Here is a 19,363-nt window from a genome sequence, read left to right on the forward strand (position 1 = left end):
GATTGACTGTCTCCTGGTGAAGAATTGAAGGAAAGAAAATGTGTGAGATGTGAGATTGGTTCTTTCAGGAGGGTCCTTGGATATTAAAGATTAGAAATGGAAAAATCAGCACTCTTCTACATAAAAAGTGTACTGTACAGTATATCGGAAAAAAGTAGGCTGGGGCCTTTTTTTCCTCAGTCAGTCAATCAAAAAATCTATCCTCTTCAGCAAACTATTACCTTTCCATGCTAAGCGAGAAGGAGCAGTGACAATCAAAATGAGCAGTTTTCCTCTAATCTGATGGCTTCTGCGTTGGGCCAGCTGGCTGGGAATTTTGGAATTATCTGTAAAACTGCTTGGAGAAGGTGACTTGTCTGAGTAGTAGTGAAACTTATTCATTTGCTTCAATATTGATTAATATTTGAAAGAGTGGGTGATTGTATTAATATTTGCTTACAGGTCTCTCTTTATGTCTGGCTATCTAGTTATTATCTCAGATATATAGATATTTATTTATTTTCCCAAATAGTACACAGTTTTGGATCTGTTAACTCCAAAACAAATTGGGGATATGATAATCCATTCTGACACTTTGACCAGCATTTCTTCGGCAAAACACCTTGTGGTCTTCTTCCAAAGTAGCAGCTTCAGCGATGTCCAGATGATTCTCAAAGAATTCACCCAAGCTGCTATTAAGGTATGTGTCCCAACCTCTCCACCCCTATTCCCAGTCCATTTGTATGAAGAAAACATAAAGGTGGTTGTTTCAGAATTTAATTTAACAAATGAGTTAAAATGCACGCATTGGCCAGCTGGTCTTCGGGTTTCCAGCACTCTGGTGCGGGTGAAGACCAGCTGGACAGCACGCATGCGTGCACTGGAAACAGAAGAGCAGCTGGCGACAGCAAGCGTGCCCACAAAGAGGGCTCTGCATGCTACCTCTGGCACACGTGACATAGGTTCGCCATCACGGGTATAGGTTCTGCTTGAGCAGGGGGCTGGACTAGAAGACCTTGAAGGTCCCTTCCAGCTCATTCTATTCTAAATCTCTCAAGAACAAGCCCTGGGATTGTACACATACAGGGGAGATACTTGGATAAATGGTCATGAACCACTTTAAACTGTAGGGAAGGAAGAATTCATATTTGAATGTTTCTCATATTAAAATAATCACTCCATATAATCATAATTAGCAGGGTCAAGAGTAATGCAAAGCTAAAACTTATTTCCCAAGGCCAAGGTTTTCTAGAAACAAATATGGATCTCTACACCATTCAGATGAGCATATGATTCTATGATTATGTTTTTCAATTGGGTGACTTCTCGGACTTTCTTGTAATCCCTGTGCAGCACAAGTTTGTTGTCCTTCCAAACCTGGAAGTGACCCAGTTGCTCTTGACACATTTCCTGGACCTGGCGTCTTCTCATTTGGAGATGTACACTGCAATTGATTGGAACATCACATTCCAGCAAGATCTGCGCTTCCTTGCTTATGCATTCAATACCACAACACTTACTTACATCATTCCCCAAGACTATGCATCCTTCGTGGTTATGTACGTATTCCATACATTTGCTCTTATAGCAGGAGTCGCTAGCCTTTCTGTTCCAGTGGCCACCATTCATATTTTTAAAGTATGCTGTGCAAGTTTAAAGAGCCATGGCAGTCCCTTAAAGAAGTCCATTTACAAAATGGCCAAAATCGTGGATCTGGGCAGTCACAGAACAAATTAGTGAGGTTATCTCTACCATTTTTCTTAGTCCTCATTATCACTCACTGACTTACCTTGCCTTTTTTTTTCTGACCAAGGGATCTCACCTGCAAACAAAGCACTGGGCTCCTTGCATATTTTCTAAGACCAACCTGGCTACTGCAATAGAGACTATTAGACCAGAGATAGGTACTCTAATAAGTACTCTAACTCCTCCAGGTGTCTTAACTATCAAAGCCTCAGTAAGACTGGTGATAAAGCAACTTGGAACTTGTAATCTAGGACATTAGGAGGGCACCAGTTTGCCTACAAGTTGCACTAGGCTCATTTGTGTATTTGTAATTATACTGACTCTGAGTGATGTATAACAGTGCAAAAAATAACACACATCATCCTATATAATATAGTAAAATAGTAACATAATAACAAAGATAGTTGGCCACTTGGCCAAATTCAAAGGCACCCTTAAATGGTACAGCTTTCCAAACCTTATAACTTTTAAGATGGTTGGGGCCAGTTTTAGCTTTTGTATATGTATGCCTTCAAATGAATTTTTGACTCCTTGATAAGTCCCTGCAGTTTTGTGAACCATTGAGTCATTTTCTGTTGTTACTTGTATCATTTCAGTGTGTCAAGGTTTAGCGATGCACATGACCAAATGTCAGAAATCTCAAAGAGAGCTGTGGTGCTCTGGATTATTCACTATCTCAAGGAATTTAAAGGTAATCTGACATCTGACTCATGCTGTCTTTGTGGCAAATTTAAGAAATGTCTCCATTGGACTAATCTCCAATCATAGCCATTCCATTACTCATTCCCTTATGACAGCCACTTGTGAGATGGTCACTGAGATGTGTCATGTGTGCTTCATGTCCCATGGATACATGAAATAGCACAAAGAGACGGTTAGATAAATTTCCTGTGCTGTCCAAGAAAAAGAAAATTACTTCTGATTTGCCACGCATAACCATTTTGCTGCCCCAGAGAGCTGTTTCTAAGAGCTTAAGTCAAGCCATTTTAGTGAGGGATTACAGTGGTGATGAGTGCATTGTTCTGAAGTGTAAAGGGCCAATTTGGGGATAGATCATTCTGAAGAAGATCTATGTGGCTGTTAAGAGTCAACATTAACTTGATTCCACATGTTTTCTGAAAGAGACTTCTCAGTTCTTCCCCTCTTAAACAATTTCCGTTAGTGAGGATGAGAATGATTGGCAGTTGTAAATAGATAGGAATGGACATGCTTTGCATTGGTTAAAGGGGAGGGTCAAGCTCTCTTCAGTGTCGTGGATGGCAAGGTAAAGTATACCAGTAGTGTTTGCATTGGATAAACTCTGTATTCCATGAGTTCTTTTGTTCCTTATTCAGCATATCACATGGAGCCCAGCTATGAATGGATCCAGCAGGCATGGGGCTTGTTCTTCCATGATGCCACCTTGGAAGAAGTGAAATCCACTCATGAGAAATTTGAACCTGTGAGTAGGATTTGTTGCTTAGCAGCTAATTAAGACCATAGTGATTGTGGGGGCAGAAGGTGTGTGTGTATTTTCAACATGATTTGAAATATGTACTTGGAATCTTATGCAACCACTATATCCCTTGACTATTTCTTGGAGAAGGCCAAATTTTTGCAGATATTTTTCCAATTACCTTAAGAAATTTGTCTTGTCTTGTTGCATGATTCGAGACAAACTTAGTCCAGCTTAGTAAACACATTTCCTTTGGATAAGTACCCCAGGATGTCTTTCATGAGAGGGAGGAGGTACATGTTTTCTATGTAGACCCCGTTGATCCTGTGAAATATTTAAAGAGAAAAAAGATGGATCATCACTGACCCATCTTTTTTCTCTTTAAATAGCAGAGGGGCTGCCACTTGGGTCTTCGCCTCATCTCCTTGGGGGTCAGTGCGTACATCTTAGGCTTAGGGAGCTTCGCCTCTGGCAAGATCTCAATTGCACAGTCCGTAGGACAATGGGAGATCAGACCATTGGATTCCTTCTCGCTGAACACTTCAGCAAGGTCTCTGTACTCCTAGCAGGCTCCCAGGGTGCCATTTTAATAGCCATTATCATGTACTCAGGCCCTTCCATTCCCCCTGATTGTAGCTGGGGCTCACTATGCTTCTTCCCTGTAGATTTTGGGTCATCACTAAGCACTCTGTCCCTTTCCCAGTATACTGTTGGGCTCAACTTCTTCAATCACAATATCATGACTTCTACCATTTTTGGGGCCACCATGAATTGGATGGTCTCTTGTGACTCCTCAGTCTCATACTCACTAGCTCAGTCAGATAGGAAGTGTGCAGTCCTCCTGTAATTGAACCATTGACCTGCTCGAACTTCATGGGCTATCGTAGCTTCCTCACTTTTAATCCTAAATTTTGTTCAGAGGCATAAATCTGGTCATTTATCATGAACAGAAGATACTGAGCTTGCATCCAAGCTCAACTCAACAATCTGAGAAAAATCAATAAAGGAGTTTCCCTTCTGCTGGCAGTATCCTCCTTTTTAGTTTCAAATGGAAGGAAGAGCTGACTAGTGACCAGGAACCATCTTTATTTTCTAGTTTCCTCTCTTACATTTCCTGGATGTTCGCCAGCTGATTGACTTCATTGCAACATCAAATGCATTGGTCAATGTGACCACAATGAGGCATGTTCTTTCAACCCTAAAGAATAAACACTCTGAAATCTCTCTTGCTAAAATGGATGAATTCCTGACCAGGCTCAACTTGGCCATCGAACAGGTAATTTCTCAGAAAAATATGGAGAATATTTTGCAGGTAGCATCACATGCTTTCATGGATCCGTCTGTAGCTGTTCAAGAGCAGTGGCGACTGAGTTCATCCTTTATGCCTTCTCTTGTCTTCCTTTTTTCCCAGCAAGCTCTTATGTAAGGAGCAAATTATTTTTGCTGGTTTTCTGGACTGATGTTTTGAGGGACACTTGGGAACATGGAAGTCTTCAGTTGCCAATCCCCATAATAAAACGTTAAATTTATCTTAAATGTGTTCGTTGGATGAAGTTTCCTTTTTAGATCAATAAACAATATTGAATGGGGTGGCTGGTGGGGAAGACAGGGCAGGGCAGTGCATTTACTCAGTGTTGGGTAATGGGTTGGGTGGGTGGGGAGGTGCCCATGGGGATTGTGACCTTGATATTTTGTACTGGTCTCATGTTCCGCCTCCTCACACACACCTCATTTATGTGGTCAGCAGATTTGAGGGGCCCAGGTTTTAGGCTGCTACTTTTAAATGCAGATCAGCCTATAGTAAATTTGATCTCTCAGCAGCCTCCAATAACATTAGTGACTGTTCAAAATTATAACGGCACTGAAAAAAGTGACTTTTTCACACTTATGACTTGCAGAATCCCCATGGTCATTTGATCAAAATGTGGATGCTTGGCAAATGATTCATATTTATGACACTTGTAGTGTCCTGGGGTCATGTGATCAGCTTTTGCAATCTTCTGACAAACAAAATCATTGGGGAAGCCAGATTCACTTAACAACCACGTTACTAACTTAACAACTGCAATGATTCACTTAACAACTATGGCAAGGAAGGTCATAAAATGGGGCAAAATTCACTTAACAAATGTCTCACTTAGCAATGTAAATTTTGGGATCAGTTGTGGTCACAAGCCAAGGACTAGCTGTATCCTCCTAGAGTGGCTTCGGGAGTAGGGAATGGGGAGCTCTGGTAGTCCTGGTTCACTTCTTTCCTCTGATTGTTCTCAGTGGCTGTTGATAGGAAGTAAGGAGCCTGTCCTTTGTCCCCTGTTTTGTGGGATACTGTGGGGCTCAGTACTTTCTCCACTTCTGTTTAACATCTCCATGAAGCAGCTGCGTGAGATTATCTGCCACTGTGGATTAAGATATCAAATATGTTGATGACACCTAGCTATGTGTCTCAGCTCACAGTGAGTTAAATGATGCTGTGACCTCCCTCTCGCAGTCCTTGGAGAGGGAGGACTCCAGAGAGGGAGGGAGCCATCCGATTGCACATTTGATTGTTGTTATTGGGGGTGGTGTATTTTTTTATTGACTTTTTATCCTTGTAAACCACCTAAATTCACTGAGAGTGAGTTGGGCAGCCATACAAATTTCCATAAACCAACAAAAATATGCATCATATATTTATAGCAACTTGCATCAATTGCATTGTGGCATTATTATACAAACTATTTAGCTGATTATTGGAAATATACATTGAACAAATGAAATTAAATTGGTACAAATGATACTATTTGCATATTTGCGTAATGGCATCGTCACATAAATATAATATAAATTGCTATGTTGACAGAATTTCATATTTAATAGCCATTTATGAAGAATGGAAATCTTCCTGAATATTAAATAAAGGTCTCCCTGTGCAGTTCGTCATTCAGTAAATCATTTTCATAGCAAACTTTGCTTTCCTAAAGATTTCTTGCATGCACATTTTGCAACCAAATTGTGTTGATGCCTGATCTTTGTTACAAAATATAAATGAGTACTATCTAATTTAAAATATGGACTAAATGAATTTCCATTACCCTGGAAATTGAGCCTAATGTGCACACTCTGGTTTAATGCATTCATCTAAGTGAAAAGCATTACAATTTTTCTCTTTTCTTTCCTTCTTTTTGAAATTCTTTACAGAAGAACAGTCTGAGCCTCAGAAATGCTAAGGTGAGGCTGGAGCTGCTGAGTACCATTTTGACAAACCTGGCACGCTATTTCTACAAATTCACAGCTTTAGACTATGAATCCTGGTTCTTGAACAAACTAAAATTCCTTCTGCCTAGCATTAATGTGAATTTGTTGCAGTTGATACCACTGGATGTCAGTTATTCTGCCTACAGAGCCATGTAAGTATTACCTTTCCTCCTCCAGCCCCATGCCCCTCCCCCCCAAGATCAATCTGCTCAAGCCTTCTTTAACACATATCCCTCTGTATATTTAAACTCCAAGTTTCCTAGTGAGTTTGATGGATTGGCAAAAGGACTTGACCCTTTATGTGGTCATAAAAAAATGAATTTGACCCTTCATGCGGCCAAATGTATCATTGTGGAATTTGCTGCAATAATATATTTGATGTAATATTTTTATTTTGATGTTACATGGTTTTGACTTCAGATTGCTTTGAAGGAGAAAGAGAAGTTTGTTACAATCAAAATCACAGTTGGATGGGAACTCTAGAGATCTTCTAGGCTAAGCTGCCTGTTCAGTATAGGGTTGTCTTTGACAAATGAACATCCATTCTCTGTTTGAAGACCTCTAGTAAGCCAGCTTGTTATCATGACTAAGGAACCAAGCTAGATATGGGCCTGGGCACTAAGCCAGCCAGGTGGCCTTGAGCCAGTCACTCTCTGTTTACCTGGGAAGAAGGCAAGGACAAACCACCTCTGGACAAACTTTGCCAAGAAAACTATAGTGTTTTGTTTGGGCAGTCACCAGAAGTCAAAAATTGAAGGCACATGTATTTACGACCATAAGGGAGGCTGGATATTATTGTTACAAGTGATAACATCCTCACTTAATGACCGCCACCCCTTGCTTTTCCTAATGCAGCATGTGGACCTTTAAGGAAAGCACGGGGTGCCACAGGGATGGGGGAAGTTCTGGGAGGCCTTGCTCAGGCCCAGCTGCCTCAGACCTTTCAAGACTCCCTTACCTGAAGCATCCATGGATCTGCTCCCAACCTGGCCACTTAGCCACCAAAAGGAACTAAAACCAGGCAATAGAAGCTCAGTAGCTTCTATGGGAAGTTGTTGTAAGCCAAAGCCTTGTAAGCCAAAGCCTTGTAAGCCAAAGCCTTCTGTCTATCCAAGGATCTTTAAAAATAGAGTACCCTCCAGGCAGCCTGTGTAGGAAAGCTGAGCCTTGCATCATCCAAGCACCTCTCTGCAAAACCCAGAAAGGTATGTTGAATGCTTCTTGGCCCTGGAGTGGCTGAGTCCCTTGGTAACCGTGTGGAAAACAAACCGAGGCATAGAGGCTGCAGGCAGCCCTCACAAGCCAGTAGCTTCGGCTATCCAGCTTTAGGCTGCCTCAGGTGGCTGAGTAGCTGAGTTGGGAGCTGGCCCGTGGCCTGCAGAGACTTAGTGGAATGGATGAGGGAGATGGGAGGGTCGGGGGCTGCTGCAACATCCCTATGGTCGATGGTATGGGTGAACAACCATAAGACACTGCAGCAGCCATAACTTTGAAACTCAGTTCTAAGTAACAATGTCATAAAATTGAAGCGACCTATTTTAAATTGAAGACTACCTAAACTCACAAAATTTTGTGGCAACATATTGTACCAACTGCTAGCTAATATTAGTCATAGAGCTTTCTCCCCCCCCCCCTTTTTATTGTGTTAGTATAAATATTGATATATTATATTACTTTGTACTATGATATTTATATAACATACTAAAATTCTTAGCATTCTATTGTTTACATCAGCATTATAACTGCTTGGCTTTTTCATTCCAAGTTACTATAACTGAAATGAAGGCATACAGCAAGGCATTTGTTATATACATTTTATATATTTATATATATCAGTAGAAGGAAAAACAATAAATGAACAAAACAAGTTTAACAGAATTAAAATACAAAAGGGGGGAGACAAGGAGAAAAAGAATATACTTTTAAAATTAATCTGGTCAGTTTATAATTTCTCCCTTTTTATACATTTGTTAATTAACAACATGAGCACTTAGGGTCTCTTAAAAATCAAACTGTAGGTGATTATATTTGCCATTTTGCATGATGTATTGTATATTTGGAAACCACCTCCTTCAGTGGAATTAAACTTATATTATGTATATATATTGTTAGTTTTGCCATTACTGCATAGCTTTCAAGTTTAAGTTCCAAATGAAGTATTATTGGAATTATGTCTTTCTTTCAGTGTTGAGCAGAATTTACTCTGGCTGCTATAAGCATATATCTCATTTAATTGATGTTTCTTTTTTTCTCAGATTATTCCAGTAAGAAAATTTGTGTTTTTATTTTTACTTTAAATTCCAAAATATTTTGGGGGAATTTGTTTACATGTCCACCACATACGATAAAATGTTTACTGTATTTTTCAGAGTATAAGACACACTCCCCCCCCCCCAAAAAGAGGGTGAAAATCTGGGTGCATCTTATACTCCTAATGTAGCCCTGCGGCCCCCACCATTTGGACATTTTTTTTAAAACAAAGTTTTATTAGTTTTCAAATATTTAGGGGAGGGTAAATAGGTATACAAAATTTTTTGGCAGCTTCCATACTGTTGGTAGAGATCCCAGCACGATCCTCACATATATAACATTGTACAAACAAAATTATAAAAGAAAACAGTAAACCAAATCTTACTCTATAGTGTTAGTCTTGTGTTCCTACATATTTTTCATTGTCATTTTCTAATATATCACTAAATGCTATTGTTCCAGATAATTTTATTTTTGTGATCTGAGCCTTTTCGATATTGTTTCTTCTTCCCTGTCACCAGAGAGAGCCTCAGTGCCCCCCTCCTTCCCGTCTTGAGTCTTACTATCTTGTGTTTTACTGTCTCTTTCACTACTCCCACTCAATTCCTCCTCTGAGAGCGGAAAATTCTTTTTGATAAAGGCCTCCGCCTCCTGAACTGTATTAATTCTGATCCTATTTCCCTCCCAGAAGATTAACATCCCCTCTGGTATCAACCATTTAAACCAAATCCCCTTTTCATACAATTTTTTTTGATAGGAAGGAAAATTTCCTCCTTCTATCTCTTATTGTCAGGCCTGTAGTTATGTTCTTTTTAGGATCTTTGGCCTGCCACACTTTCTTATAATTTTCTATGCTGTTTCAATAGTGTAGTAGTTGGGAGGGGGGAATAGAAAGGAGTAGGATTGTAGAATGGATTGTTGACATTCTTTTGTAGAAGCCAAGGTCATCTTTTGTCTCAGCACCTCGACACCTGGCCGGAAGAAGATGGGTGTACATGCCAGCGTGGAAGATGATGATTGGAACATGTGATGGATTTGTGGGTGTGGGGAGAGATCATGAACTTTCAACTAGGTGAACTTACAGGATGTAATTCAGAGTTGAAATTTCCATAGCCGTGCTAACATGCCTGCGGAATAAATTGCACCATTAAGGATGTTTTGCCTTGGACAATGATTTATTTCTGCATGGTATTTAGAACCCTAACACTTATTTTTTTCGGGATCTGTTTGAGAATGGTGATCTCTTCATCTTTGTATTTCAGTGGTCCCTCCCTTTGGGTCGAAAGTACCTCATCCCTTGTGGATCTCCTGACAAACTTAACATGTATCTCCCTTGGAACATTGTGTCTTCTAGCATACGCTGAGTTTATCCTATATACTAGATCCATATCCCACCATAATTGTTTTTTGTCTCTCTTAACATAATCTGCTAAGATTGTACTCATAATATCCTTAAGATTTTCGTTCTCTGCTTCTGGTAGGTTCTGGAATCTAAGAAAAAAGGACATTCTTTCAAATTCTACTTTTGTCTGAAAATTTTCCATATCTATGTTTCCCTTACGCATTGTTTTCACTTCTTCCCCCAGCCCCGCCACTCCATCCTCTAACACCAAAATTCGCTGTGTATTTCCAGCTATATGTTCTTTAACCACTCTGAGTTCTTCTTTGATCTCAACCCTCATTTCGTTCTGTCCCTTCATAAGTTCTTTAAATTTCCGTAACAGATAGTTCCTTTTGGTCCTCTCCAGCCACTCCTTTCTGCAACATTGAAGAAATCTTAGACTGTTGCATCGTAGGGCTTGGGGCAGCAGATGAGGTGGCTGAGTGCGCCTTGCCGGTCGGGGGTTTCCACCGTTTGGACATTTTCAGCCTCCGTGTGTCACATTTTCGGGCGGTTCCAGGCTGCACTGCGATTCCCGCAGCCAGGAACCACCCGCTTCCTGAAACGCTCTTTTTCCTCCCCGATTGCAAGAATGGGGCATGCATTCCTCCTGGCCAGATCCGTCTCCTGGGACAGAAGCAGAAGCCCTTCGCAGGAGTCTAGTGGGGAGAGCAAGTGACATGCTAGAGCCCCACGAAGGGTGTGAGGTCCTGCAGCAGGTGTCCTTCTAAGAAGGCTTCTGCAATCCTGAGCAGCGTCAGCACTGGGCCAGCCTTTTCGAGCTGCCAAGTCCCTCTTCTGCCCCCATGAAAATAATCCCCTGCACGGACTCCAGTTAAATGCGCGTAGGGTGATAGGGTTTGTTTTAAATGGATAAAAAGATCTGTGCTGCTCGTTATCAAAATTCAAATGGAAATAAGGATCCCCGCCGCTTGGAACTTGAAAATGAAAGGCACACAGGTGGCGATAGTCTGTGGCAATGCCTGCAGCCTGGTACAGTTGATTGGGGCTATTCCACCTACCAATCAGCTGTTGCTGTTGAAGCTGACCAGGCCGTTTGCTGTTTGCTGAAAGGAGCCTAGCCAGATTAATACCGATGGATGCTGGTAGGCAGAGGCAGAAACTTTTTTTCCCTGTTTTCCTCCCCCCAAATTAGGGTACCTCTTATACTCTAAATGCTTCTTATACGCCTAAAAATACGGTATTTTGTCTCATGGCATTTCCAACATCTATTCAATTCCTTCTCATAAGTTGTAGTTATTATTGTTGCTCTTCTTTATCTTGGTTGCTAGTATTTCCCTGCTTTTGATCTGAGATTGGCCTTTCTACTAATGAATGAAGACTCTGACCTTCCTTCTCATTATCTGATTGTTGTAGTGGATGGTTAATTTGGACTTGTACTATTATATCCTGCTGAGTATACTTTTCCTTTTTGCTTTGGGCTCACATGCCTTCTCTTTTTATTTGTTGGGGATTTGGTGCTTTCAGAAACTGAGCCTGACAACAAGTCCACAGAAGAGCAGCAAGAAGGAAGCAGACTGTTGCATTACTTACTGATTTCAACATTGAACTAATTATATGATTTTTTAAAAATCAGCTGTTGGTCTCCTGGGCAAAGAGTGGCAAAGTGATGGATTAATCCTTCCTCATCATCCATAAACTAACTGTTCATTACATAGATTTGAGTTAGAGAATTATTATCTTTATCTTGTTCTATCCTTATTAATAGAGGGGTTCTTTGCTTAGTCATTGATACTTTGGAATTTTCGGGGTTGAAATCAGCCTCCCTCGCTGTCTTGGCTCTCTGCCCAGACTTTAACAGAGACTGAATTTTGGTGGTATAAAACACAAGTATTGGCCAAATAGAATATTTAAATATTAAAAAGATTTCAACCCTGAATAACATTGAAGGAAGAACAATCTGCCCAAAGGTTAACAATATTCTTCTGCAACCATGTCTGCTGGGGAGCCAAGAAATCTCTGTTAATTCGTTAGAATATACCCTACAGCAAGGGTCTCAAATTCACATCGTCACAGTGTTGTCATGTGACGTATCACAACTGTTTCCCTTTTGTTAAACCGGGTGTGGGCGTGGCCAGTGTGTGACGCATCCATCCCATGGGCCGCAACTTTGACAGCCCTGCCCTACAGTGTAAAAGTTGGGAAAGAGAGTTTAATATTACTTGTCTGTTATATCACCTGCCCTTGTTCAAATCCTAAGTCTCTGTAGAACTAGCCTCTCCTCCGTGTCTTCTCCATCTTGAACCCCAATCCACGTGAGCTATCCATGAATTAAGAGTACCTTTTGAAGCATGGGCTTTGCTATTTGTTTCCTTATCTAATTTAGATGTAGTTTCCCATTAGAGACTTTAATTCCTCAATTTGTTTGCTTCCAAGAGCTGATCAATATACCAATACCTTTTTGTGCTGTCAAGAAGCAATTCTTGGCAACCAAATCCAAGTCTCCTTAATGGCTCTTCGTGTTATCCTTGTTCTGTCCTCTGTCTCCTAATGGAACCTCATTTTCTAGAGAAAGACAATCACCCGCCTCCCACTCCAGTAAGGAGCAGGGCTTATTTACTGAGGTTATGAGGGAGGAATAACAAAAAAAGAAGATTTACTTGCAGTGTCCGTTATCTGAAACAAGTCTTTTCTCTTTGGTTGTTTGGGTGTCATTGCCACCATGTTGTGTTTAGGGTTTCCCTCCGACTGTATTTCCAATTTATGCCTCCTTTTAAATTTTCTTTTCAAAACCCTTTTTGCTTTTGCTGTTAGGTTTTGTTTCTGCATCCTTGAGTGGTTTAAAAGATTTTAAAATGTACTCCCACTACATCGGTGAATGCTTGAAGCTGATAAATTCCAGAACTCATAGTCTAAAATCTAATCCTATCTAATTCTGTCTAGAAACCTAAAATTACTACTCCTAATAAAATAAAACTAATTTTACTAGTTTATAAATAATAATAGATAAAAATTAAACTTTTTTACAACCATATAAAAGCAGCTATAATAAGGAGCTCACTAAAAGGCCTATCATACAGCAGCTATCTTGCCTCCTCCAATAACTACCCAGAAATGTGCTCTTGCTGTACACAGGGAAGAGGAGAAACAGTTTGATCCAACATCTATTAATGTATGATTGATCTACAAGTAGTCCTCCACTTATGACCACAACTGAGCCCAAAATTTCTCTTGCTAAGCAAGAGTTGTTAAGTGATTTTTATCCCATTTTACAACCTTTCTTGACACAATTATTAAGTGAATCATGGCGGTTGTTATATGAATCTGGCTTCAGCATTGACTTTGCTTGTCAGAAGGTCGCAAAAGGGGACCCCCTGGCTCTGGGATGTGAAGACCATCATAAAGATGAGTCAGGTGCCAAGCAACTGAAAAATGGTCTTGTCACTTTTTTCAATGCCATTATAATTTTGAACAGTCATTAAATGAACTATTGTAAGTTGAGGATTACCTGTGTCTTAGATAAATTGATTAGATTCTATATACAGGTTTCTATATGTAGAACATTTTATACCAATTTTCCTTTAGGTTATAACGGTGTAAATTTAATCCATAATCCTTTCCACTGTTGTGTTGTAATTGTTTCTTTAAAATTTTGCATCCATTTTATCATACAGTTTTGGTTTGGTTTGTGTTTATATATAGCATGTGTCTCAATAGGTGATGCTAGTTTTGCATTTGAGTTTCAAATACTGTTTTTTTTCTTAATGCCCCTTATTCCTTCCCAAGATCTGATTTTGCCCTTCTGTTTATTTGTAAATACATCAATCATAGTATTTTGCAACCTTCACTAATGTTTTTAGTCTATTTGTAGAATCTGAAGGTAATCTGCAATTACATTTATTTTACTGCAGTTAATTCCATGAAAAATAGTTGAAGGAGAAGCTGGAGGTGAAATTGTTAGGCTTATTATTCCCTTTGTGGAATTCTATACTTTTATCAACATTTTTCTAATAATATGTCCTTTTAAATTTTTATCCTCCTTTGTATCTCTGTACCATAAGCATCTCTGAAGGTTAAACCAGTTCCTTCCAAAATGACCTTCTATTATTGAGATATTTTATCTACAGGCATCTTGCTGCATATAAACTTTAATATTTGGAAGGACAAGACCACCTCTCTCTTTAGAATCCTATTCAGTGACTAAGCTCTCTTTTCACTACACATCAATTTGCCCACAGTTACTTGTCATTCTTAAATATTTTTTATAATGAGAAATGGAATTTGTGAAATTTTGATGGACGGAAATGTGATGGTCTGCTCTTCTTGCAATCTTTGTGCGGCTGTATGAGTGGGATGTCTTACTGTGCATTGTACAATTGACTGACTTCCTCTCCTACATTTTTGCATCTGATTGCAGTTTTGGAGGCTTGGACCAGGTCTATCCTGAGTTATCTCAAGACATATCTCTCCAGATCTACAATTTGATGAAGGCTATCATGAAACTCCAGCTCAATGTCTCAGGTAATCATATGGAATTCAACGGAATAACCCTTTAGCAGTCAAGTTTCAGAGTCTTGCTGAAACAACCTGTTTCTAAGAGCCATTTTCTTATTTTCTCCCGTTTTTAGGAACAGTATTTCCTGGCAGTTACAACAGCAGCCAAGGTTTTCTGCAGCTAATGTTTTACAAATTTGCACATTTTGCTAGATACACTGACTTCCTCTTATTATATAAAGATTTTAATGGGGTAGGTAAAAGTAAGCAATCTTCAGAAACTATTTTTGGTAGCTCAGAAATACTGTATATTGCTAGTCAGAAACAAATTGCCCTAGATGTTGATTAGCAATAATACTTATTTTATTGCTTATTAAATGATATTGTTAATTAGGAAATGAAATACCAGTTATTTCTCTAAACATTTATGGGATCAAACATTAACTAGGAATTATTAAATTAAAAATACAAATAGAAGAAAATGTCTCTCTATTTTCTTAAGACTGGACTTCTAGTGAATTTCTTTGATATTCCACCGTATAATTCTGTGTATTTATTCTTTAAGTTTGAAGTCCTTTCCCTGCTGTCCCCAAAGCAAATGGGAGAAATGATGATAGTTACTGATGCCTTCAAAGATGAATTCCTGGCTATACAGATTTTGGTTGAATTGGAGAGACGGTTTTCTGCCTCTCTCATGGATTTTATGATTGAATTTAATGTTGCAGCAAAACAGGTAATATTTTTCTATTTTGACCCTTTTGCTACCATGTTCTTGAGTTAGTTTATTTTTACTAACAGTAGGCATTTTCTTTTCTGTTGGGTACAATGGATACTGAAAGATACTGTGTTTCCCCGAAATTACAACATGTCCTGATAATAAGGCCATGCCACATTTTTCTGGTGGGCAAATAAGCCCCCTGGAGGACCCCCCACCTTTGGCCAGGCAGAGCGCCGCTCACCAACCTAGCGGTATCCCGAAGGTGCCAAGCCGCGGGAACGGGGGAGAGGCAAAGGTGATTGCGTTGCTTAGCGCCTTCGGGATACCACTAGGTTGGTGAGTGGCTCTGTGCCCAGCTGAAGAGAGGGGTTGTCGGGCGGCGGCTGCTCTCTTGCGAGCGGGCTCCCAAAGAGCCCGGCACAGCCTCATGGGCGAATGGCTGAGTGTACACCCAGAGCGGCCACTGCCGGAACACTCGGTTTGGAAGCCGCAGAAAAAGTCATGTGGTAGCAGCAGCGGAGGTCCCCTGGCTCTGCGGAGAGAGCTGGGCTAGGGCATTGTGAGGCTGGGAGACGCAGAAGCGAGAGCAGAACAGCCGCTCGCACAACCCCCCTCTCCAGCTGTGCAGAGCGCCATTCACTGCCATTTCGAAGGCTCCAAGCCACAGGAGCCAGGCGGCGGCAAACAGGCACTCACGCGGGTTGGCGATACCCCTAGGTCAGTGAATGGCGCTGTGCCCAACTGGAAAGGGGGTTTGCCGGGTGGCTGCTCATGAGCGTGGTCGCTTCATGGCTGCTGTGTTGTGCTGTTGCGACAGCGCAACACAGCCATTAGCCCATGAGGCTGTGCCCGGCTCTTTGGGAGCCCACTCACAAGAAAGCAGCTGCCCGGCAACCCCAAAACAATAAACCTCCCCTCATAATAAGACCTAAGCCATATTTTGTGTGTAAAAAGAAAATAAGACCCTATTTCAATGAAATTCATTTTCTCTGTAGTTTTTGAACCTGGAAAAAAGTTGTCACTCAGTGGTAGGAACCAGACAGAACAATTTAGGACCACAATTTACTTCTTAGTAATATGGAAAAATGTGGGATAGACAGAATCACCACCAGATCCATAACTAACCGATCAGTATCACTCAGCATGTAGTCCTCCTAATGGAGAGAAGCAGGGGTGAAATCAACTTACCTTCGCTACCGGTTCACAAATGTGAGCGCACGTGACACCTCCGCACATGCACAGGACCTTCCGTGCATGCGCAGTGTCAAAAACGGGATGTGAAGACATCAGGGCAGGTGGGCGGAGTCTCCTGCCGCCACCGCTACTGGTTCACCCTAACCGAATAGAACCAGCTGAATTGCACCACTGGTAAGAAGCATGTAGTGGAGTATCCAAAGTTCTCTCTTAGAGCTCAATACTATTCAACATCAATTTAGATGAGGAGAACTCACCAAATTTGCAGGTAACACCAAGCTGTGGGGGATAACCAACAATTTAGAAGATACAGTCAAATGCAGAAAATTTTTGACAGACTTGAACACTGGGCCCTATCCAACAAAATACAATTCAGTGGTGAGAAAAGTAAGGTTTTACATAGTGAAGGAGAATATTTGTAGCTCAGGGTTGAAGTGAACCGTCCCTGGTGCTCTGCTTGTTTTCTTGCAGATGTTTCATTAGCCAAAGTAGGTAACATCAGCAGTGTTGGTGGGTAAGATTTACACTTAGGCAAGAAAAACCAAATGCACAGGTACAGAATAGATGTATCTGGCTTAATAGCAATAACTGATAGGGATGTAGGTGCAGCAGCAGTGTGCTACAGCTGCCATAAAAAGCCAATGCAGTGCTAGGTTGCATTAACAGAGGAATAGTATCAAGATCACATGTAATATAGTACCACTTTGGCAAGAACACACTTGGAATGCCATATTCAGTTTTCGTCACAATATTACAAAGAAATAAGTTGATACTGAAGAAAGAGTGTAGAGAAGAGCAAACTTCTCATCAAGGCAAGATCCAACCTTGCCTTGGATACATTTCCTAACAGTGAGAACAATTTAACTGGTGAAATGGCGTGCTTCCAGAAGTTATGGGGCTCTATCACTGTAGGCTTTTAAAAACAGATTGGACATTTGTCCAGAGATGAGCAAGGGATTGGGACTAGAAGACCTCCAAGGTCACTTCCAACTCTGTTATCCTGTATTGTAGCATTTTTAGATAGTTTCAGATTTTGGAAAGCTTTCTGCCTTAAACCAGGAGAGCTGCATCAAGAGATGTCTGCAGGAAAGATTTAATAAAAGTTACGACACAGACATAACCATTTGAGTTATATGCTACATTATTATTATAATTTAACCACATTATGGTATCATATAATTATAATATAGTATTATTAGGTAATTATGTTATATAATTATTATAGAATAATAGAAGCATGTGTGCTGCATATTAAAAAGAATCAGGACTTCAGTTGTGCACCCAACTCCCCTTGACTCTCCCTGTCCTAGTTCTAATTTTGAAATTTCCAGGAAAAATTGTGAACGTGCAAGTCAAGCAGGACCTTCTCTCTTTCTCTGGCAGAAGCAGCTGATTGTCCTCCCAGATCTCCGGATCCGTGACTTAATTTTCAGAATGGTCTTCAAGACACTCAAGTTTGGCACCTTTACTGCTGAGCAATACTCTTTTTGGTTTGGAACTCAACTCCAGCTGTTCCTGACAGCTTTATCACCCAAGGACCTGCAGCTGATCCCACTCGATGTAGACTGCCAATCTCACCAGCACTTGTTAGTCCAAAATAATTTCTCTAACCATATCCATGAAACTTCAGCATCTCCTTATAACTTCCCTTTGACTGCATTTGGGATCATGTGTCTCAATGTTTACTTTTGGTTTATTGTGATTTCTGAAATCAGCTACTATGACTTGTTTGTACCCATCAATGTGTGGCTTGTTCAACAAAGCAGAAAGGAAACAAGCCATGATTTTGTGCAATGTATAGACCATGCCACGATACTAAGTTGTGAACAAACAGTAGGTTTGGGGTCTGGAGAAAATGAAAGAACTGGAGGAAGAGCCAGTTGTGACAGGGGTCAGAGGAATGACATCCATCCTGCAGTTCTTATCTGCTTCCTCTTCACTGCTATTGCACATTGTTTCAGGTGTTATGGTATGTCAGCCTACCATTGGACTGGTCTGGAATCCACAACATAGGGGGAATGCAGCCCAAGCAGAGGTTGTCCTTAGCTTTAGAGCTGCTCCAGATTTCTTTCTACCCCTAGCCCAAGACCTTGCTTGGTATTGGTTTAAAATTTAACAAAGTCTCATTAGAATTCAGCCCAATTACAGTAACTCCATGCACATAGAAGGTGGATACAAGTGGTTTGTGCTTCTGTTCCTGCAAAAGTGTTTTTTTCTTCCTAGATTAGTCTATGAACTCCAGTCCAAGGACTAGCCAGGTCCAGTTCTCTTCAGGCCAGATGTTCCAGATGGCCAATTAGCAGACTTTCCTTGTGGAGTATCTGCATTAGGAAAGGATTGCTTTCTGGCAAGACCCCCTCAAAGATGTCAATTGGGTATCATTGAAAGATAATTTTATGCTCTTTTTCCTCAGTTATTAATGTCCCCCTGTATCTGTCCTTCAAATAAATTTTTTAGTCCATAGATTCATAAACTTATAGAATATACGTAGAAGCTATATAGTACCTTAGGGATTAGTCCAACCTCTTTGCAGTGCAGGAATCCCCAGCCTCTGTTTGCAAAGACTGCGCCCCTTTTCTGGGCAGATTATTCTATTGCTTTTTTCTTTTCCTCTGGTTTTTATTCTGAAATGTTGTTTTTATGATTAAGGTAGCAAAGAGCTTTGCAATTTGTTTATTAGTTTTTCATAGTGAGAAACTCTAGAGATTTCTTAAATCAATATGCATATTCTGTTTGCTTTCTCTATCTTAGGGTGAAGGCCATGGAGAAACCATACAATGTTTTAACAGCAGAACAGAAGGAAGCTATTCATGGGAGGATATTGAGCTACCTGAAAATATATCAGGCGAGAGAAGGTAGGGATGTAAGAATATCATACAACCTTCCCATCATTACAGCATGGAAATGTTGGATTGGGCACCCCTCGCTATCCTATACTGGTTGAGGATTATGAAAACCTGTTCAACACAAG

The 19,363-nt window shown here is 40.5% G+C and overlaps 1 protein-coding gene across 4 annotated transcripts in view; it reads left to right on the forward strand.

Moving 5' to 3' along the window:
* Window positions 1-19,363, forward strand: part of LOC309398681 (uncharacterized protein) — a 161,273-nt gene that overhangs the window by 34,710 nt on the left and 107,200 nt on the right. For all 4 annotated transcript variants that reach the window (XM_081965790.1, XM_081965793.1, XM_081965791.1 and 1 more), the window contains 11 exons: window positions 512-679; window positions 1,333-1,538; window positions 2,322-2,416; window positions 3,060-3,166; window positions 4,257-4,436; window positions 6,338-6,546; window positions 14,404-14,507; window positions 14,615-14,733; window positions 15,046-15,213; window positions 17,776-17,978; window positions 19,144-19,247. In XM_081965790.1, the coding sequence (XP_081821916.1) occupies window positions 512-679; window positions 1,333-1,538; window positions 2,322-2,416; window positions 3,060-3,166; window positions 4,257-4,436; window positions 6,338-6,546; window positions 14,404-14,507; window positions 14,615-14,733; window positions 15,046-15,213; window positions 17,776-17,978; window positions 19,144-19,247 (1,663 nt within the window). The remainder of the gene's footprint in view (window positions 1-511; window positions 680-1,332; window positions 1,539-2,321; window positions 2,417-3,059; window positions 3,167-4,256; window positions 4,437-6,337; window positions 6,547-14,403; window positions 14,508-14,614; window positions 14,734-15,045; window positions 15,214-17,775; window positions 17,979-19,143; window positions 19,248-19,363) is intronic.

This window comes from Natrix helvetica (genome assembly GCF_964273705.1).
Source record: "Natrix helvetica genome assembly, chromosome: 13".
In the NCBI taxonomy this organism is placed as follows: Eukaryota; Metazoa; Chordata; class Lepidosauria; order Squamata; family Natricidae; genus Natrix; species Natrix helvetica.